General features: G+C 62.2%; 1 protein-coding gene across 4 annotated transcripts; it reads left to right on the forward strand.

The window, feature by feature from the left end:
* The first annotated feature begins 270 nt into the window (after positions 1-270).
* RBFOX3 (RNA binding fox-1 homolog 3) lies at positions 271-20,778 on the forward strand. Of its 4 annotated transcripts, none has more exons than XM_079905118.1 (11): positions 271-587; positions 7,677-7,814; positions 9,800-9,853; positions 10,673-10,765; positions 12,361-12,421; positions 15,684-15,737; positions 16,038-16,170; positions 16,775-16,814; positions 17,717-17,778; positions 18,738-18,816; positions 20,640-20,778. In XM_079905118.1, exons 1-11 carry the CDS (start codon positions 366-368, stop codon positions 20,682-20,684), a joined length of 981 nt encoding a protein of 326 aa, XP_079761244.1. In that variant the 5' UTR covers positions 271-365; the 3' UTR covers positions 20,685-20,778. The 4 variants fall into 4 exon arrangements, with proteins under 4 accessions (XP_079761244.1, XP_079761245.1, XP_079761242.1 ...); XM_079905119.1 differs by having other exon boundaries at positions 7,680-7,814; XM_079905116.1 differs by having other exon boundaries at positions 351-587; positions 16,634-16,814.
* Positions 20,779-20,978: the final 200 nt, after the last annotated feature.

Genomic DNA, 20,978 nt, shown 5'->3' on the forward strand with positions numbered 1-20,978 from the left:
TTGTGTCTACAGTTATCTCAAAATATTTAATTTTTTTTAATTAGGTGGATTAAAAACAAAAAAAATCTTCAGTGTACTCAGGCCTGACGAGTTCGCACAAGTGGCCTCAAACACAGAGGTGTCTCACCCCAGACGTGGCTGCCCAGAATTCCCCCTGCAGCCCGGCTCTGAGATGGTGCCCCACGCTGGGGGAGCCCCCCTCCTAGGGGGCATGGAAAATGCTGCTGAAAGTACAGTTGGAGACCACAGAGCCTTCTGGAGAGGGGGCAGTGAAAGGGGGCAGTGTCCAGGCCACACGGAGGTCTAACCAGCCTTGCTCTCTCCTTCCCCAGGGCAATCAGGACGCCACGGCTCCGCCTGAAGCGATGGCCCAGCCCTACCCCCCGGCCCAGTACCCCCCTCCGCCACAGAACGGCATCCCCGCCGAGTACGCCCCGCCGCCACCGCACCCCACGCCGGACTACTCAGGCCAGACCCCGGTCCCCCCAGAGCACGGCATGACCCTGTATACACCAGCACAGACCCACCCGGAGCAGCCCGGCGGTGAGACCAGCACACAGCCCATGGCAGGGGCCCAGACAGTCCCGGTAAGGGCCCCCCAACTTCAGAACCTCAGGGGGAGTGCCGGTGGGGAAGGGGCCTGGGGGCCTGTGTACGGAGAGGCAGCCCCATAGCAGGGGTCCCCGCCCCCAGGAAGGAGCGCCTAGCCTCCAAGCTCATCGCCATCCGACCCCAAGGATCTTTCTGGTGGGCAGGTGCCACGGAGGGGCAGCCAGGCCCACCGCCTCTAGCTAACCCCCCAACCCCGGTGTCCCCGAGCGGCAACTTCAGGCCAACTCTCACCTCATCTGGGAGATGGAGCGTGTCCTCAGTGGTCAGTGACCTGTTAATGGGAAGTGAGAGAAATGGGCGAGGCCAGTGGCCTGGGCTTGCCCGGCCCAGCGGCATCACGGGGGCAAGCAGGGGGCGGCGGGGGGGCGGGGAGGGGGCTGGCGGCAGCAAGGAGAGGCCCAGGGCCCCTCAGGGCTGTCTCAGGTTGCAGGCACTCCTATCATTGCTAATCACTTGTAATCTACCTGCTTGGCTGCCCTCCAATCAGATAGCTTCAATTATGTGGTTGTAATGCAGCCCCAAGGAGAAAGTGCTGAGCCGGGCACTTCTCAGAGATTTCCTGATAGCCAGGGTCACGTCCAGGAGTGGCCGCCGCCCCTGGCCAACCGGGGTGGGCGCCCTGTGAAGGTAGCCCCTCTGGAGACCAGGCTGCCGCATCCCCTCCCTGACCTCCTCCGCTGCATTCTCCGGGCGCCCACGCCCCGCCGAGCTCTGGGGCTTTGCGCTCGTCCAGTTGGCCCTGCTGATCTGTCCCATTGCCGGCTAGCGGGGCCTGGCAGGAGGCCAGCACGCCTGTGCTGACCGGGAGTGACACCACCCATCTGATGGGTGCCCCCCTCTCACCCAACCTGGCTCCCACGGTGTTCCCCTGGATCCAGATATCACCTACCCTCCCTGTGCAAGCAGCAGCATCCAGGCTCTGGGGAGACACAGCCCCCCCAAGCTGCCCCCTGGGCTGGACCAGACCCCAGCCGGTGCCCTTCCTGCCTGCTCGAAGCACCTCCCAGCCTGAGTCAGCACCAAAGCCACCAGGCTTTTCCATTATCCCAGTGTCCCTGGTACAGGGTGTCTGCCATAGACACCCCCAGGGTTCCACGGATGAGAAGGGCAGTGCCCACGGGCCTTAGAATGGGGAGGCAAACCATAGTTCCCTGGTTTAGCTTTTCCACCTCGGAAAAGAGAGGTGAGCACGGGAGCCAGAGGGGCTCCCTGTGAACAGGTCACGGCCGGCCAACCGGTCTCTTTCTGAGGGACAACAGCAGACGGGGTGTATCTGGAAAAACCTCTCACAACCTCCTTGTGAACAAATACTGACCCCCAGAGGTTTGCCCTGGAAGCAAGCCTGGGAGACAAGAGGGTCAGCCTTGCAGCTGACACAGAGGGTGCCGAGACCGACAGCTAACACCCTCCAACGCCTCGACAGCACAAACAGAGGCCTCCTGGACCCCCTGACACAGCCTCACCACGCCAAATTCAAAGTCGTCTCCCTTCGGGGCTTCCCTGGTGGCGCAGTGGTTAAGAATCTGCCTGCCAACGCAGGGCATACGGGTTTGAGCCCTGGTCCGGGAGGATCCCACATGCCGCGGAGCAACTAAGCCTGTGCGCCACAACTACTGAGCCTGCGCTCTAGAGCCCGCGAGCCACAACTACTGAGCCCACGTGCCACAACTACGGAAGGCCGTGTGCCTAGAGCCCGTGCTCCACAACAAGAGAAGCCACCACAATGAGAAGCCCTCACACCGCAACAAAGAGTAGCCCCCGCTCGCCGCACCTAGAGAAAACCAGCGCACAGCAACGAAGACCCAACACAGCCAAAAATTAATTAATTAATTAATTAAAAAAAAAGAAAGTCGTCCTCCTTTGGCAGACACTTGCGGGGACCTGCTCGTGCCAGGTGCTGAGCCAGCACTGGGGACACACGGGAAAAATGACCGGCCCTGCCCCGCGGGAGCCGTTGCTGCCCACCAATCAGGGACATAAAGTAGAAGGGGGCCAGTGTTGACCTCCGTGCCTGTGAGAATCCACGGCCCCGGAGAGGACCCAGGAGTCTCGGAGAGAAGCCAACTAAGACATGAGCGTCTCCCTGCTCAGCTGAGCGCCTCCCCGGGAAAGTGCCTGGGCCAGAGAGCCACTGAGCCCGTGAACGGGCAGCCTCGACTTTCCTTTCTTTACCTGAGGCTCTTCAGGTACTGCAAGGCGGTCAGAGTCTGCTGCTCTTCCATCGGGATCCGGAGACGGAGGCCCCACGGGTGAAAGTTACTGGATTAGTAGGTGACCTCGAAGACACCCAGAGCTGCCCGGCAAAGATTTTGGCGTGAGTGCTCTGACTGGGAGTGTTTCTTCAAGCAGGGGCTTCCCACCTTGAGAGCAGCTGGGGAGGGTGGCCGCCGGCCGTCCCGCTCTAAGATTCCAGGAGCCACTTCCACTAGAGTAACTCCTGGCACTCGCAACCCTGCTTCTCAGCTGTCTTATGTCCCTCCTGTGTCAGGCCTCCGTCACTGCTCTGACTCTCCTCTTGGCCTTCCCCAGGCAGCCTGACGTTAGAAGCAGGAGGTGCGGGGCAGCAGGCAGTGCGGGCTCCAGCTTTTGTCCAGACCTGCCGTCTCCTGTCTGGATTCCGTTTGTCATCACGGTGTCATCTACGTTCTTTTGTCAAAAGGCAGCAGGGGGAGCTGGGTGATTGGGGCTGCTGATGGAGCGGGCCCACCTCACTACCCTGCAGGGCCCCCCAGGGGTGCGAGTTGGGGACCACCTCCCTGGAGTACTCATTCATTCAAGGTCATGAGGGTCCCCTGCAGGTGTCCTCCCCACCCACTTGTCCACCCTCCATCGTGGGACAGCCAGAGGGACCTCCTCTCAGAAACTCCTCCCCTTCTCCCAAATCTTCCTCTGGGGCCACCTCGCCTTTGCACCATGGGCCTCACACGGCCTGCCCCATGGCTGTCTCTCCTCCCCCACCAGCAAGCGCTGCAGCAGCAGAAACTCCACCCGGAGCAGCGGCCTTTGGTCCCCTGTGCTCTTGGCTCTCGGGGCTTAAGAAAAGTAAAAGGGGTGGACCGTGGTGGGAGTGCACCACCGCAGGGTGAGACTCAGCCGCGTGCCGCCTCCACGCAGGCGTGGTGCGAGCAGACGGCACCATCAGCACCAATGCAGCAAGCGCAGCGGCCAGCAGAGAGCCTGGAGCGTGGCATCATTCACGGGGTCCAAAGCGGACACACAGCTCCACTCAAGGTTCAGAAGAAGACTTCATGAGTGAACGGCATGAGGACACAGGCGGAGAATGCCTCCTCCAAGGCTGGCTCACCGCCCACCAGGGGCGAGCCATGTCTGGCAGGCAGCTGACAGTCACTGCACGAGTGCCCAGGAGGTCTTGGAGGACCAAAGATGAGGAGAGATGGGGCCATAGAGAAAGGGCATTTCCAGGAGTCTCCCGTGCGGCATCAGCAAGCAGTGACGGCCACCAGGTTCTGGCCTGCTGCCTGTGGCCCTGCCAGACCTAACGAACCCTGCCCAGGGCCCTCTTGGCCTCTCCCTGTGCTGGGCTTGGGGAGGCCCAGGTGAATAGAGCTGCAGGCTCCTCGGAGGGTGCGAGGGTGGGACATATGCTGTCCCACCAAGATGGGCTGGCTGCTGCCTTGAAAGGTGGAGGGGGACCCATGACGACTAAGGTGACACAGAGATGGGGAAGACACGGAAGCGAAGCGGCCGAGAGCAGTTGTGGGAGGGAAGGGCGAGTTGCTGCCGCTGTTTCTCTTTTCCCTGCATTTGAGAATCAAAGGCAAAGATTGCTTCAAAAAAGAAAAAGGAAGGGCTTCCCTGGTGGCGCAGTGGTTGAGAGTCCGCCTGCCGATGCAGGGAACACGGGTTCGTGCCCCGGTCCGGGAAGATCCCACATGCCGCGGAGCAGCTGGGGCCGTGAGCCATGGCCGCTGAGCCTGCGCGTCCGGAGCCTGTGCTCCGCAACGGGAGAGGCCACAGCAGTGAGAGGCCCGCGTACCGCAAAAAAAAAAAAGGAAGTAAAGTCCCTTGGAAGGCGGCGCAGGCTGCCTGGACCACTGTGATAAATGGTGGGAAGGCCTCCATCTCGCCTTGGGGCAGCCAGTATGCTGTTGCACTCTGGGGTTTCTCTGCACATCTTACAATTTCACAGTCATTGAACCCATTTATCTGCCTCTGTCTGCAGCTGCGCTTGGGGGCAAGGGGGGCTCTTTTCTTACTTGTGTCCTGCCCCCATCACCCCATTTCTCCCACCTGACCCTCAGCTGCTCCCCTAAGAGCCTTTGGGGTGGGATGCAGAGGCAGGAGGACCCTGGATCTTGGAGACACACAGTGGGCTCAGTTCTGCTATTAGGAAGGGCCCAAGGTGGGACAGAAGGACAGCCCAGCCCAGCCCCAGATGCCCCAGCTCCGTCAGCACCCTCCCGTGGTGTCCCCGCTCCAACCCCTGCCCCGCCCAGGGCTCCCCATCTCCTCTGAGCGCAAGCTGGGCCTTTCCTGTGGCCCTGGCCACTAGGTTGCGCTGACCGCTGCCCTCTGCTGGCCCAGAGTCAGCATTGCATGCCCCTCTCCCACTAGTTTTCCAAGTCTGGGGTGAGTCCATTTAGTCACCTGTACCCAGGAGCAGCTGAGGGCACAGGTCTGTGGGAGGCACGGGGTGGAGGGGGGTGACAGGGGCACTGGGCCCACCCTTACCACTGCCAGAGGGCGGGGCTCAGACCTATGAAGAATCAGCAGATGCACTGTGGGTTCCGCCTTGATTCGGGGGCACAGGTGGGCCCTCTGAAGGTGACGCACAAGCTTATTTTCTGCAAGGAAGAGTGGGACCAAGGGGGGAGGACAGCAGGACAGCTGGGGAGGGGGCTGAGCTCTCGGGCAACTCCAGGTCCTGGGCTTGGGGGGAGGAGCCCACAAGTGTCCCCAAAAAGCCCAGAGGCAGCTGCCTCATGTTGCCCATCAGGAATGAAGGCATGTACAGGCCGGATCAGGATTCTCAGAGACTTGCTACCTCACTCCCACCCCACCAGCTCTTCCTCCTCAGACGCCTCCCTGCTAAAGGTGGGCTCCTGGGAGCAGGGGTGGTCGGCACTTGTTGGCAAACCCCCAGGAACAGGCGCAGGACCACACTTGGGCTCAGAGAACACACGCTCGTCAGAACTGGGCCTGCCACGCATGGGATGGCCAACCTGCTGAGCCCCAGGTCACACGTGTCCCCAGGCACACGAGACGATGGTAGCTTCCAACCCACCAATGGGCTCTGATACCCTGTGCTTCCTCTCAACACAGGAGCACAGAGCTGAGGCTAAGGGGCCTTTGAACAAGATGCTCCCGCACCCCTGCAGCCCTCCAGGCCCCCTGCCAGCTCACCTCCGGAAGTGTGCCCAGGAGCTGGTGACATCCCCTCCCCTGCCCTATGGCATCCACTGAGTGCAGGAGTTGGGGGAGCGGCCCTTTCCTTCCAGAAAGGATGACGAGGGTGGCCATCTAGGGCAGGCACTCAGGAGTCCAGAGACATCTCCAGCCACTGGCCTTGGTGAGGCTCTGCCCCTCGGGGTCCATTCCTCAGCCACAGCACGAGGCCTCGGTCACAGTGACCTCGCCCTGCTCACTGTTCTGGCTCCAGGAAGCTTGTGGTACTGGTCAGCACTCCTCCGGTGGACAGAACCCACCAGAAGCAAACGGGCAGTTCCCGGGGACCTGTGGAAAGTGCTCTCCGGCACCTCTCCTCTCAGCTGTGTCTCCGCGGCCCAGCCTCCCGCCGCCGGCCGGCTGCCTCTGCCCCTCCAGCCACGTGGGAGACCACAGCCACTGGGACTTGCATTTGTGCAAAGTCTAACCCAGGCCTCGAGGACCCTGCCCTCCCCGCTTCACTCTCTGTAGGCCCCCAGGCCGTCCGTCGTCTGGAGTCCTGTCCCAGAAGCAGACCCCCAGACAAAGGTTCAAATTCAAGCAGTGTATTGGGCTGGTGATCCCAAAAGACCCGGGAGGAGAGCCGGGACTTCAGACAGGAAAAGGAAAGAAGCAATAAAAGGTGTTTCTTGGCCCGTTATGCCCACAAGGGGCAGAGGCACGAGGGGGCAGAGGAGCCCCACGGGAGGGAGCCGGCGTCTGTCCACCCACCCCATCCGTCACCGGCTCTGATCCTGGGTACTAACGCTGAGCAGCCCGCAGAAGGCCATGGGTCCAGCCCCTGGGTCACGATGAGCCAACCAGGCCCCTCGGTCAGTCCTCCCCCACTCACCACGCCCAGCCTGCCTTTGGCTCTGGGGATTCAGCAGGGACCAACCAGGCTGAAGGGCAGCCTGGCTGTGAGCTGATGGCCCGTCCCTGTTGAAGTCCCCAGGGAGGAACCTCACATGCACACCACCAGCCCAACCTGCTTGTTGCCCTGCACCGCCTCGGGGCCTCTTCACGGCCTTGGCCTCTCGGGGAGCTGGTGGGAGGGGGGGTCCTTGCTTTGTGGCAGCTTTGTTCCCTGAGACCCAAGTCTTTCAGAGTCCCTCTGTTGACCAACATTTAGCTCCAAAATGAGGACCAGCTCTGAAGCACTGGACGTGGCCACCCCTAAGCCTTGGAAGATTCAGAGCCCCAGAGCAGGGTTAGAAGAAGAGGCAGGCAGCCCCGGGGGTCCTCCCTGTGGGGCAGCACCGCCACGGATATGTGTGTCGCGGTGGCTTCTGAAACTTCTCCACTTTCTCATTGAGCTGGAACCCCAAATGGCGCCCATGGTCCCAGAACTCGGGCCGTCAGGGAAGCAGTGCACTCATGACCTCAAAGACCGTGATAGCCAAGGGACCGCTGACGTCAGACCTCAGTGGACAGGCCGAGCCATGGTGGGAGGATGCACTGGGCCAGGGAGGCCTGGCCCTGCGATGGTGTTGCAGACACAGCCCGGGGAAAGACCTGGAAGTGGGACCTGAGGCTGAGGTGCTGCTGTGCCCTGTCTCCTGCGGGTCCCAGGATGGGGACGTCCTAGGGGCCTGGGGAAGACCTGGCACTTAGATGGTCCCCTGCTGTGGGATGGGAGCTGAAGGGGGCACCTCCCAGCCCGGGTCCTCTTCCCGCAGCAGACAGACGACGCGGCACAGACGGACAGCCAGCCGCTCCATCCCTCCGACCCCACAGAGAAGCAGCAGCCCAAGCGGCTACACGTCTCCAACATCCCCTTCCGGTTCAGGGACCCCGACCTGCGGCAAATGTTCGGGGTGAGTGTGTGTGGCCCCTCCATCTGCACTCCCACTCTCAGCGCACAGCCCAGGTGTCAGAGAGGCCCCCTGGGTTTCCTGCCTCCCGTTGCCCTCTGGGTCCAGCCCTGCTCTGACCCGAGCCTGTGGGGTAGGAGGGAGGAGGAGGGATGCAGGCTCTGGGTGGAGACACCTGCGTGGCTGCCCCTCCACCACCTGCCCCTCAGGCCCAGGCCAGTGCCAGTCAGGTTATCACTCCGCTGGCCTCTCCTTCTGATGAGGGCTCCAGGGACCCCTGTGCCCCCAGAGCGGCAGCCCAGCCTCCTGGCCTCACACCCAGCAGCCCTGCCTGTCCTGTGTGCCTGGGGCCCAGGCACTCAACCTCTCTGGACATCCTCCAGGCCCCAGGGGTGGGGTGACAGGAGAGCACACGATGGGAAGCAAGTGCGCGTTCCGTTCCTGGATTCTCCCTGTCTGTTCCTAGACTTTGCTCTGTAGGATTTCAGCCAGTTGTAGGGTTACTGTAAGATCCTGCAGGGAGGCCCCTAAGTCCCGTGGTGACTTTATTCTGTCACTTGATTCGAACACCTAGCAGGTGCTGACACCCACCGGGTGCCAGGGCTGCCCCGTGGGCAGGTGAGGGGGCAGCAGCCAGGGTTCAGCCCCGGCCACAGAGGACACATGCGCCTGGCCCGTGTTCCCTCCCTTTCTTCCCTCTCCCACCCCAAACTCTCCTCCCCCTGCCTGCCCTGTGCCCACTCCCCACTTCTGCCACAAGTCAGGCAGGCTCTGGGCCCTGAACCCCAGCCCTTCCCTCATGCCACCCACCACCCCAGATGGGATCTGTCAGGCAAACAGGAGGTGGCCCTCCTGGGATGGACTCAGCACCTACACCTGCCCTTGGCCCAGATGTCCACTTCTCTTCCTGGGGGCCAGGCCCCACTGGATTTGGGGTTAGACCCAGTAGGGTGCAGGCAGGATTTAGAATCATCGGAAGATGAGAATTCTGCCCGCTCTTGGCCCTGGGCCTGGGCAGCTGCCAGCTCTCTGAGCCCAGAGCCCCCACTCGGAGCAGCTGGTATTACGATGTTATTAGGTCAGTTCACTTGGACGCCCTTCCAGTCCCGACATCACGGGCCTCAGCACACTCAGTCCCTACAGGCCACCCAGGGGCACCCATGGTCCCTGCAGGACGCCCATGAGTTCACTCGCCCCTGCAGCACAGCAGCACCATCCTCCCCCTCCAGTACTTGTCAGGGTTGGCATTACCTCACTGTCTGGTTCCACGTCCCTCCCTGCCCACGTGACACCCACCTCCAAATGTTACATCAATTGTATGCACTGGAGACCTCAGGACAGGCCCCTCGGGACCTCAACTGGGATTTTAGGGGACCTGGTTCACAGGTTCCTGGTCTCACGTGCCAGTGAGGGAGACAAGGCTGCCCCTTGGGAGTTCCAGGCCAGCGATGGGGCAGGAAGGGGGCAGCCAGAGCGTCTGGGCCCAGCTGACTGGTATGTCCTGGTCAGGCAGAAGGGCCTGGGGTCACTTCACCCTGCCCCACACACAGCCCAGCCCCAAACAGCACAGGCAGCAGGCAGTGCAGGGTCCCTCCCTAGCACTTTCTCTCTTCCAGGGGCTTCTCTCCCTGGCAGCACCCCACCTTTTGGGAAGGACTTGCCCAGAACCCATGTGTGTGATTAGGGCTGTCTGTCAGCAACTTGTGTCAAAGTCCCAGCAGGGAGAGGAGAGGATGCTGATGACACCGCAGATGGGACCAGTGTCCTGGCGGGAAAAGCTCTCTGCACGGGAAGGTGGGGAGGGATGCCCCCCCGCCGCCAGGCTACCCAAGAGCACCTTCATGTCCCTGCAGGAGGTGGAGAGAGGGCCGGGGGCAGAGGACCTGACACAGGCAGGGGGCAAGGGTCCCCTGGGGAGCAGGCCAGCCGGGCCAGCAGTCTTAACACACCCTCTCCTGTCTCCCCCACCCCCATCTCTGTCTCTGCAGCAATTCGGAAAAATTTTAGACGTGGAGATCATTTTTAACGAGCGGGGCTCCAAGGTGGGTGCCGCCCAGAGGCCGCCACCATTACAGCGCCGGCTGTAGGTCCCGCCAGGCTAACGTGTGAAATGCGCGTTTGCTTCCCGGAGAGCTCCGAGCCTGAGGACCCCTGAGCGACACGGGTGCTTGTACTCCCCGCTCCTCCGCCCGCCCCACCCTCCCCACCCCGCTGTCTGTGTTGTCGCTGCCGCTGCTGAGGCTTCCTTCTCTCTAAGTCGCCAGGACCTCTCTGTCTGCACTTGGAGCCCCGGCCCCTGGGCCTGGGTCCCCAGCCTTCGAGCCGCTCCCCCGGGGGCCACCAGCCTTCCTGGAGCTGCCCAGAGACTCGGTGGAGGGCCTGCAGGGGGCAGGCGGGAGGGTGCCCGCTCCTGGACGGGAAGACCCCCCCGCCCCGGTTGGGGCTCCTGGGATGACAATGGGTGAGGCTGCCCCCACTCGGTCCAGAAGCCCAGCCTTGGCCCCCCAGGTGGGGTGAGGGCAACAGTCCTGGCCCCTGGTCAGGTCAGCATCTCTCTTATAGCTCTGGCCTGTCCCTTCAAGTGCCAGGCGGTCAGCTCAGGTCAGGCTCAGGCCAGGCCATCAGCTGCCCCACCCCCGGGGCCGTACGTCTCCCAGGCGTCCTGCCAGTGGCACCAGGACAGACCTCTGGGCTGCCCGAGTCTCTCCTTCAACTCACCTGACTCAACCCCTCTCTCTCTCTCTCTCTCTCTCCCCCCCCACCCCCCCATTGCCCTGCCCCCCCCACTCCCCACGCCTCCTTTTTTTTCCTTTTTCTCATCCTATGTCTTTCTCTCCATGTCTGTCCTTCTCCGCTCACAGGGTTTTGGGTTTGTAACTTTTGAAACTAGCTCAGATGCTGACCGAGCCCGGGAGAAGCTGAATGGGACGATCGTAGAGGGACGGAAAATTGAGGTGCTCAGATAAGTGTGCTGCGGCAGGGACGCCCTTGAGAGCCGCCTCCGGTCACCCTGGGCCCCCGACCCAGCCCCGCTGCTGCCATGCAGAGAGCCAGGCCAGGGCCCCATGGCAGGGCCAAGCTGAGATCGGAGGCGAGCCCACCACCTGCCACGCCTTCTGGGTCTAGGCCTCAGGCTCACCCAAGGGCCCCCCAGCCTGCCCCCTCCCTCTCATTCCTGGAAAAGGTCCCCAGCTGTGGGGCTCAGCCAGACACTGGGAGGAGCCCCAGAAGTCTCGTCTCCGAGGCTTGGCGGCTCCAAGGACCTCAACCAGCCCAGCCTGCCCGTGGCTGGGAGCAGGTCATTAGTCTCACCAAGGAGCGGCAGCTGCCCCGTCCCCCCTCCCCATGCTGCCCCATCCTGCAGTTTGCCCCTTGCCTTTATCCCCCAGAGGGTGGGCAGCAGTACGAGCCAGAGCCTAGAAAGGGATCCAGCCCAGAGGCGCAGAGGGGAGGGAAGGCGAGGGGTCCCCCGACACGCCCGCCTCCACCACCCCTTCCCGGGCGGCTGCGTGTGCCCTGCTCAGTGCTGAGGCTCTGGTGTCTGGGAGCTGGGCTTCCCGAGCAGGGCGGGCAGCAAGGGTGGCCAGGGAGGGAGGGCTCAACGGCTAGTGCGGAGCCACTGGAAGAGCGGTGGAAGGACCTGAGGGAGGGTTTCCAGAAGCAGAAGGAGTGCCAGAGGCACCGACCTCAGCCGGGCTCCAGCCCAGCATCCGGCAGCCCAGGCTGCGGCCCCAGGCCCCAGGGGCTCACACTGACCGGGGGGAGGCAGTACGGCCCAGACCCCTCCCTCGAGTTCCACACCTGCCCTGCTTTCTCCTCCTCCCTACAGCCCAGCCCAGTCCTCTGGGCAGCCTGACCACGGCCTTAGATGTCTGCACAGTAGGACCCACTCCCTTGGTACCTACCTGCTCCTCCCCCATTGGCTTTGCCCCACCACCACGGGCACGTGTGCCCCCCGCCCCCGCAGAAAGCTCTCTGCTGGCCTCAAGGGAAAGGGATGCTGCCCCCACGGGGAGGGGTGACCATCCTGGTGCCCACAACCAGGAGGGCCTCAGCAGCCACCCACGGCAGAGAAGTCTTGGGGGCCATTCTGTTAGCTGCGCTGAGAGCACTTTGGGGAAAGTCCACCAGCCAGCTGCTCCAGTGGCCTTGGGTTGCCAGAGAGAGGCTGGGCTCGGTTTGTGGGAACAGTCCTGTGAACGGCAAGAGCCAGTGGGACTGGATGCAATGCTTAAGCTGAGGGCCCGGGGCCTGGGCCAGGCTGGGCACCAGCCAGTGCTGGGAACAGTGATGGCCCAGGTTCTCAGCCGGGGGGTGAGGTGCGGACAGCACTCGGAGGGAGGAGGCCCGGGGGGAGGGCAGGCCGTGGTGGGGGGCCAGGCGAGAAGAGGAGGCGGTCCTGTGCCTCGCCTGGGCGTCCCAGGGCCTCCTCCCCAGCCCCCAGCCCCCTCCGAGGCGGCCACGGAGGAGAAGTTCAGAGCAGGACCATGCGGCCAGTGGCCTACAGGCTAATGTTCCCTTCAGCCTCTCCCTCCCTCTCTCTGGGCAGGTCAATAACGCCACGGCCCGAGTCATGACCAACAAGAAGACTGCCAACCCCTATACCAACGGTAAGCGGCCCAAGACCCCAGGGGGGCAGCAGGGGCCACCAGTGGGGACAGGGCCCAGGAGGAGCCCAGGCTGCTGGAGGCCAGCCTCCCTGGATGCTGAGTGCCCCCTCATGTCCCGGCTCTGCCGCGGTCAGAAGGGGGTGGGTCAGCGAAGCAGGAGGAGAGCTGGGGCCACCCGCCTCCACCCACACAGCTGGTGAGACCCCCGTGCTTTCCCGAGCGTGGCCGTACCCGGAGGCCGAGGACAGGCTTCAGGCACGGCGGAGAGTGGCCACTTCCTGGATCGTTCCTTATTTTCTAAGTGTCGAGGCTAGAGGCGCTCAGTATTTAATGAGTATGATGACAGTTAGAGGGACAGCCCCCCACCGCCCACCCCTGGGCCTTGGAAACACGGAAAGGTTGAGGCCCCGCTGGCCATAGTGTGCGTCAGCTGAGCAGTGTCGCCGTGTGCACCTGGACCCGACTGTAAGCAGATGCGGCCAGTCTTCTTTGAAACAAAACAGCTGATGCTAAATGCTGGCTGCAGGGAGGCGTGGAGGGACGGCTCTCAGCCTCTGGGTGACTTAACTCCACCAGGCAAGGACTGGTGCGGGGACTGGTTTGAGTGTAGCTGGGAACTCTTTGGGGCCTTTTTGACTTTGCTCCTCTAGCCAGGGAGCAGCAGCCCTGCTCCACCGGGACGAGTCTCCTGGCAGGACATGGGCTTTGCTTCCCACCCCCACTAGCAGGGAAGAGTGGACTGAGCCACCCCCAGACTCTCTTGTCCTGGTCTGATCAGATATACATGGAGTCAGGGGACCGGCCAGCATGGAAAACCTAGGGCAGGACAGTGGGCGGATCTGCCGCCTGACTCGCCAGCTGGGCCCCCCAGTCTTCCCTCCTGGGGCAGGGCTGGGGCACTGGCCAGACCCCATTTAGATGAGATTCTTGTCGCTCCCATCCTGCTTTTTTGAGGACTAGCAAAGCTCAAATTCTTTCTAAAAATCTGGGGGCTCCCCGGCTTCGCGCCTGTCCTGAGCACACGCTGTGTATGATTTCAGTGACCTGGTGCTCAGCACAGGAAGGAAAGCGGTAGACGTTTTTACAGGCCCAGGGTGATCCAGGGGGCTGCGCAGCCTCTCCCGAGAGCCACACGCCCCTGCTTTCTGGGCAGACCTGAGGATGTGGAGGGACATGGGATTCGGAAGAGAATCCATCCCTGAACAAGTGCACCCTTGGCTCGGAATGGGCACAGAACCAAGGCCGGTTGAGCGACGGGGAGTGGAGAGAGGGAGAAACCTCTGCCCACTTCGGTGGCAAACATGGTTTCATTTAAACATCTTAGTTGGCCTGGGCAAGAGTGACAAGGGCTGCAGTGGGCCAGCCCTGGGTTCCCTGCAGGTGGCAGTGAAGCCCAGCTCATGGGCTCTGTTGACTGAGGCTTCACTCTGCTTAACACTTCAGAGGACTCAATTCATCAGTCGGTCAGAGGGGCAGAAATTTCCACTGCAGGAAATAGACTCGCAAGGTTTGACCAGGTGTTACTATTTGCTGAAGAAACAAAGGATCCACCCAGGTGGGTCTCCGACTGCCTCTGTCATCTGGGGTCCCAGACAGTGAATTGGGGCCAGAGCGACAGGTGGAGGCACCCAGGACTCCAGAATTGGCAGAGGGAGGGGCCAGGGCCATCCGAAGCAGAAGTACAGCCTCTCTGACTGCACGCAGGAGAGCTGCCAGATGGGACCTAAGGGAGGTGGGCTTGGGTCACGGGCTCAGGACTCTGCTCCATCGTGGATTTCTACGAAGAAGACTCAGTTCTTGGGACTGGAGGTCATCCCAGAAGATGAAGCGTTTCTTCCCTCCTGACCTGGTATTTATAGAAGATTCCAGAGGCCTAGCAGCAACGTTCAGATGCAAACATCTGTGCTGGTCATGTGATGGTGGACCAGGGATGGAAGGCGACCCACAGTCTCATGGAGAGTGTGGAGAACGGGCCCCCAGGAGGAACAAGGCCCCAGAAACTCTGTCCTGGACACCTCCCGGCCAGCCCAGCAGTGGGGCTGTTAGAATCTGGACTTGAGACATGGAGCTGGGCTGGGGGTGTGCTGCAAAGATAAGACCCTGATAAGCTGAGGGGCCAGGGGCTGGGCCTGGTCACGTGAGCTGACCCCACCCTCACTTCCTGACCACCTGGAGCTGGTACAGGCTCAACTGGCTGGTTTCTACCCCCAGAGCCTCAGGTGGGAGCAGGCCTTCACCCGTGCGCCTGGGTCTCTGGTGGGAGAGGTTGACCAGCCTGCCCACCTGCAGAGCGGGAGAGGCTGGGGGCCAGGGAGTGGCCAGGAACGTGGGCCTGGCATCCCACAGCTTGTCTGGCTCTGCCACTCTCCAGCCCTGTGATTCAAGGCTGCCACGCCTCCCTGAGCCTCCATTTGCTCATCTGTAAGATGGGAGGCCGTGACACCTTCCTCGTCGGATGGGTCTAGGACAGTGTGGTATATGGTAAAGTGGTCAGAGGATGCTAGCTGTCCTTCTCATTATCCCTAATCCCAAGGCCCCTCTTCCCCACCTCCTCCCCCGGCAGCCCTCCCACCGGCTGCTTTGGGGGAAAACAGACAGAGGATAGCAAAAGCAGGACTCAGCACTGAGAAAGGGAGCCCCTCGGGAGCCCCGACCCAGGACAGAGATGGGCAGGAGGTGAAGGAGGTCGCCGTGGCTGAGGCCAAGCTCCTTTACGGCAGCCTCTGACCGTCCTGGAAGGCAGCCAGGTGCCCACATGAGACAGCTCCCATGAGATTGGGCCGTCAGGCACTAACGTACCCAGGCCACCAGCAGCCCCCATCCCAGCTGGGGGCCTACAGACGTTGCATAATAACGCGTTCCACTTTCCCTCCTCGTGCTCTCCTGCAGACGCTGCAGACCCCAAGCTGCTGGGGCCAGTGCCCCAGGACAGGGAGGGCCTGGGGCAGGCTGGGGAAGGCCGAAATGCGAAAAGAATCAAGACACCGGGAGGATCGTCAGCAGTGACTGGGTCTCTGTCAGGGAGCAGAAAGCACTCAGCCAGTGAGGCTGCAGCATCCCAAGAGGGGCCCAGGGACTGTGTTCCCGCCTAATCCATCTACCCTGACTGCAGACGGAGGGGTCCCGCCCGTCCTCTGCAGTGGCCACGGCCTCGGAATGTCCCAGTGGGGCTCATCCTGGAGTCCTTGGGGTTCCCAAGCATAGTGTGAGGTGGGGAGACAATGGGGAAGACAGTGATTGGGTTTCTTTGCTTCTCTTCCAGGCTGGAAGCTAAACCCGGTGGTAGGGGCAGTCTATGGACCTGAATTCTATGCGGGTAAAGGCTGGAGCTGCGGCGCGGGGCTGGGGCGGGCCTGGCCGGGTATTGGGCGGTCATTGGCCAGTCGTCCTGGGTGGGAGGACGTGGCCAGGGGCGTGGCTAGGCGGGGACGTTTTTCGGGTGGGCGTGGCCAGGCCGAGGCGTGGTGGGGCGTGGCCATGTGGGAGTGGCCAGGCGGGATGTGTGGCCCGATGCGGCCGTGGTCAGGCCCCAGCCCTCCTGCCTCCCCTCCTGCCTCCCCTCCTTCCCTTAGCCTTCCCTCTCACACTGTCTCCTCTCCGACGCCCTTTCCTGCAGTGACGGGGTTCCCCTACCCCACAACCGGCACAGCTGTTGCCTACAGGGGCGCGCACCTACGGGGCCGGGGCCGGGCTGTGTACAATACGTTTCGGGCTGCGCCGCCCCCGCCCCCCATCCCGACTTACGGAGCGTGAGTACCTGGGGCGCACAGGGAGGGAGGCTTGGAGAACGGCCCCGGGAGCGTGGGGAGGGGGGCGTGGTGCAGCCAGAGGGGCTAGGCAGCCTTTCCAGCACTGTGGCGCGGGGGTGGGGGGCGGTGGGAACCCCAAACTTCACACAGCAGTCGCTTCCACATCAGTACACCCACCTCCGCCCTGCCACCGGATCTCAGGGTCTCTGGCATGTGAGGGATGTTTAGAGCCCCAGCACCTTGCCCGATGCCTTAATGGGTGGTGGTCGGCCCTGGAGCTCAGTGGGCCTTCTCTAAGCCCTCCCTGGTCCGTTCCCCGGGGCCCTCCGACCCTAATGGGGGGGATACAGCTGCCTGGGGTGGAGTAGGGGAAGGGGAAGCAAGGTGGGCCGACGGGCCCCTGGGTTTGTGGGAGAAAGGAGCTGACCAGCAAGGGTGTTACTCTATTGTTATACCAAAACAGGGCACTGGAGCAAACGCTTGTTAAAATGCCAGTCCCATGGGCAGGGCTGGCACCCTGCCCCCTCCCTCCTCAGCAGACACCGGAGCCGGCCTACCCCACCTCTCCAGCGTTCCCACCACTTTCTTGTCCGTTTGCTTCCAGGGTCGTGTATCAGGATGGCTTTTATGGTGCTGAGATTTATGTAAGTGTAGCCCCGGGGGAGGGAGGGTGGAATCTGGCGTTTCGTATGTCTCAGTGAACAGTCAGTGTCTCCCACTCCCAGCCCCACTACCCCCACCCCCTCCCGTCCTGGGAGCCCAGGGGGCGACCTCAGCACAGGTAAACCTGGGTTATCTGTGCTCAGGGTGCGAGTAGCAATGGATCCCCCAGCAGCCCGATGAGCCAGGCGTGTCTTCTCCGTTTCACAAGGTGTCAGTTGTATGATGGGGACAGTGGGTGAATCTCCCAGATCCCTAACAGCATTGGGGTCACTGAGTGAGCCCCCATAGGCACCCTGTGTCCATTGCAGAGGCCAGAGAGAGACCAGGAGGTAGAGGCTCCAGGGCAGACCCCCTCGATGGGGTCCTGTCTCCTCTCTTCTTTCACGGGGCTGCACTTACTGCTTCCTCTAGCTCGGAGCCCTTGCTGCCGACCCCCACCCCCACCCCACACAAGACCTCATTTCCATCCCGGGTGGTCGCCTGTAATTCAGCAGTCCATTGGTCAGGGCTAAGACGTGGTCTGAGTTAATGCCCTTTGCCCTTGTCCCATCCCAGTGTCCAGGATAGCACCGAGTCTCCATACCCATCAGCATCAGAGTCAGGGCTGCGCTGGCCTGGTGGCAACTCTGTGAGCACCTACCGTGTGCCAAAGCCTTGAACACAGCCAGACATATCATTGATGCTCACCCGTGTGTGTTGAACGCACAAATGGACGCATCAATGAATGAGGTGAACAGAAACCCCACCTTGAACCATGCCACGAAACCAGAAGCCAGGTGCCCCCAGGCCTGCACCAGCTACCCCTCACCTGGCCAAGATGAAGGTTGAAATGCTGTGTCCAGCCCACTAAGCCCGTGTGCCGTGTCCTCCCCTTACCCTGCAGGGAGGCTATGCCGCCTACAGATACGCTCAGCCCGCAGCAGCCGCGGCCGCCTACAGCGACAGGTACCCGCGGTGGGCGGGGGCGGGGAGAAGATGGATGGGTCGTCGGGCTGGGCTGGGCTGGGACAGACAGGAACCCTCACCCACAACACTCAGGGCCTGGGGGTGCCTCCCTTTGGTGGACACAGGGTCTGGGCAAAGGAGAGCAGGTCCATGTGAGCTTGGAGACCCCAAGCCAGCAAGCCCCAAACTTCTGTAATCACTTCCTGCCTGCAAGAGAGGGGAACCCTGGGACCCCCTGGTTCTCGGGTAGCGGACAGCTCCTCTGATGCCCAGCCCTGGAGGCCTAACCCCCCTCCCCAAGCTCTGGAGGCCCGAGTGAGAAAGGTAATTAGGAGCGTTTGCTTCTGCTCGGGCACGCCTCTGACGCTTCTCAGCTCCCAGGCCTGAAACCCTTCAACCCCGAGAAAGGCAGAGTGTGTGCACCTTGGGAGCAGAGGCCTCTGCCCACCTGAAAGCACACCCAGAGGCCCAAGGGGGGGTTCTCTTTTGTTTTGAGGGTAGGTCTTGTGGGGGGGGCTGGCCTGTCACCTTTCCCTGTGGGCACTCGGCCTGTTGGCTGCAGGGCTGCAGGCTGGGGAAGCGTGCGGGCTCCAGTACCGGCCAGGCGGTGGGCGCTTCGTGGAGGACAGCCATCGCGTGCCGGCTCTGGCCTAGGAACTGCCCAGCCCTCCCTCTCGGGGGCAGGCGGCACCCTTGGACCCACACCTTCCTCGCAGCCTCACACTGTGTCTCAGCCTGTGGGTCTTGTTGGGGGCGCAGCAGGCCAGCGCTCAGGGTCAGCACTCGCTGGACGTGTTCAGAGGGTGACCGGCTGTGTTCCCTCCAAACAGGCAGGAAGAAGAAGGGGGCGTGCAGGGGGGGGAGGGGCCTTGGGGCGCCGTCTGGGAGGAGGCAGGAGACCTGCTGGCCCCCCAAATGCCCCGTTGCCCACACCCCACCCCCTGTGCTCCCCTCCCCAGTTATGGCAGAGTCTATGCAGCTGCTGACCCCTACCATCACACCATCGGCCCCGCGGCGACCTACAGCATTGGAACCATGGTAAGGAGGCTGGGGCCTGGCTGCCCTGAGCCGTGACGAGACGGCTCGCGCTGCAGCCAGGTGTGTGGCGGGGGGCGGGCGAGCGGGCAAGCCCTTAGGGGAATGACCCAGCCCTCGGCCTGGCGCCTGGAAGACAGAGGCCCGGATTTGAGTTGGAGGAGGACTTGCCCCTTTGTGCCCTTGTGGAATTAGAGGGAGGCAGGTCTGCCCAGACAGTCGGCTGCCCAGTAGTGACGTCTGGTCGTCTGGGAAGCATCCTGGTGCGGCCCGGTTCTCTGAGCCCTGTAACGAAAGTCCCGTCCGGGCCTTCCATTCCCCTCACCAGGAAAACCAAACAAAACCCTCCGGCAGAGGCTCCAGAGGCAGGCAGGGCCTCCACTTCCCCTCATGTGGGTGTGTCCGTGCCATGGTCCCTCTGTGTTCTGTCACCCCCTTGCTGTACCTTTTCTCACATCGAGGTGGGGAACAAAGGTTACCTGCTGTTTCTCACCCAAGGCCCTGCTCCATGGCCCGTCCGTGGCTCCGGCTGAGTCTGCAGGCCCTCTCCTGGGGAGACGGGGCCTCTGACCACGGGCCGGGGGCGGGACGGAAGGGGCGCACTCCTGGGCTTGCTGAGGCCGGAGGTGTGTGGGCCAGTGTGTGTGTGTGTGTGAGCGTGTGTGTGTGTGTGTGTATGGCCAGCTGCTGACACGTACAGCCCAGCTCACTCTATACCCCCAAATCTGCTTGCAGTGGACACCTACCTCCCAGGCCCATCCCACCCCCAACCCCAGGGGGTGTTACTGTCGGTTTTTAGCTAGCTTGGCATCCAGCATCAAAGATGAAAACATTTTTGCGGGGGTCAAGAGGGAGGAGGTTCAGAGACAATACGGATTTTTTTCATCTCCCTTGTTTTTGATTACTCCCTCCCAGTTTTTGTTTTGTCTTTTTTGATGTTTAACGAGCCTCAGATATCCCAGGCAGCCTGCGGTGACTGCTGGCAGCCATGGGGCCCAGGCCTCAGGGTGGGGGCCCACACCCACTCCTGGATGGAGGCCCCAGAACCGTGGCTTGCAGGCCCGGTGGCTCCAGGATCGTAATTCACAAGGGTTCCCTCTTGTGTTTCCTTTTATTGATTTTTTTAAGATTTTCTGTTTTTTCCCCAACTTTCCTTCTCTGCCACTTGCCACTTTCTTCCTTTTTCTGGGGAAACTGGTGGGTAGGGCAGGAGGTTCCTGTGCGGGCCTCCCTGACCCAGGGGAGCGCAGGGGCACCGGAGAGCAACAGTGCCAAAGGCCCGTCCTCCCCGCAGGATGGAGGTGGCGCAGGGACCCCAGGAGGCCCCACGGAGCTGGGTGAGCAGATGCAGCCCCTCCTGGTAGAGCCGAGGCCCTGGGAACCCTGACAAGAGGTCCCTCCGCCCTCCCGTGCCTGGAGGGGCTGAGTCCTGACCCCGGCAGCCCCGCTGGGCGCTGAGGAGGTGGGGCTTCTGCTCAGCCCTGACCCCCAGATTACAGATGACAGAGAAAGCGGGCAGGGAAGGGCCAGGCCTGAGCCAAGACAGTGGCCGAAAGACATCTCAAGCCTCGTTATGCAGAAGCACTGTGGCTGGTGACCCCAGCACCTCCCTGACCCCAAGACCACCACATCGGAAACAGGCCCAGGGCCCCTCCTGCTGCCATGACAACCAGCGCCCATTCTCCCCGAGGCAGACCGTGAGGCGGGCAGAAAACGGGATTTAGCTATTTCTCTTTTTGCTTTTCCTTATTTTTTTTTCTTTTTGCTTTTTCCCCCTCTCCCAAAAGGCGGTACTGATTGGCTGTTTTTCATCTTTGATGTTGCAGGCTAGCCTCTGCCGAGGAGGGTACAGCCGCTTCACCCCCTACTAGCAAGAGGCCCAGCCCCTAACAGCATTCACACTGACTGCCTAGTACACACCAAACCCAGCAGTCCAAAACCAGGCACAGCCACCAGGAGGACAGTGCGCCCCTCCCGGTCAGCGCCGCGCGCCGCTGACCTCTGCGACTCTAAGTCCATAGGTTTTACCTCCGGCCAACTGGTCTCCCCGCCACGATGGCGTGTGTGTCTTTGACCCTGGTCACCCCCGTATGTCTGAAACCTTGGTTCCTATTTTGACTCTGTTGACGTTGTGCCCCCCCCCCCCGAGCCATTTCAGGTACAGT

Source organism: Stenella coeruleoalba, assembly GCF_951394435.1.
Source record: "Stenella coeruleoalba genome assembly, chromosome: 19".
NCBI classification, from domain to species: domain Eukaryota; kingdom Metazoa; phylum Chordata; class Mammalia; order Artiodactyla; family Delphinidae; genus Stenella; species Stenella coeruleoalba.

Coding starts and splice junctions, on each gene's coding strand:
- RBFOX3 (XM_079905116.1), top strand. CDS start 366: ATGGCCCAGCCCTACCCCCCGGCCCAGTACCCCCCTCCGCCACAGAAC. Junction 16,815..17,716: donor TTTATGGTGCTGAGATTTAT/GTAAGTGTAGCC, acceptor CTTACCCTGCAG/GGAGGCTATGCCGCCTACAG. Junction 18,817..20,639: donor CCTACAGCATTGGAACCATG/GTAAGGAGGCTG, acceptor TTGATGTTGCAG/GCTAGCCTCTGCCGAGGAGG.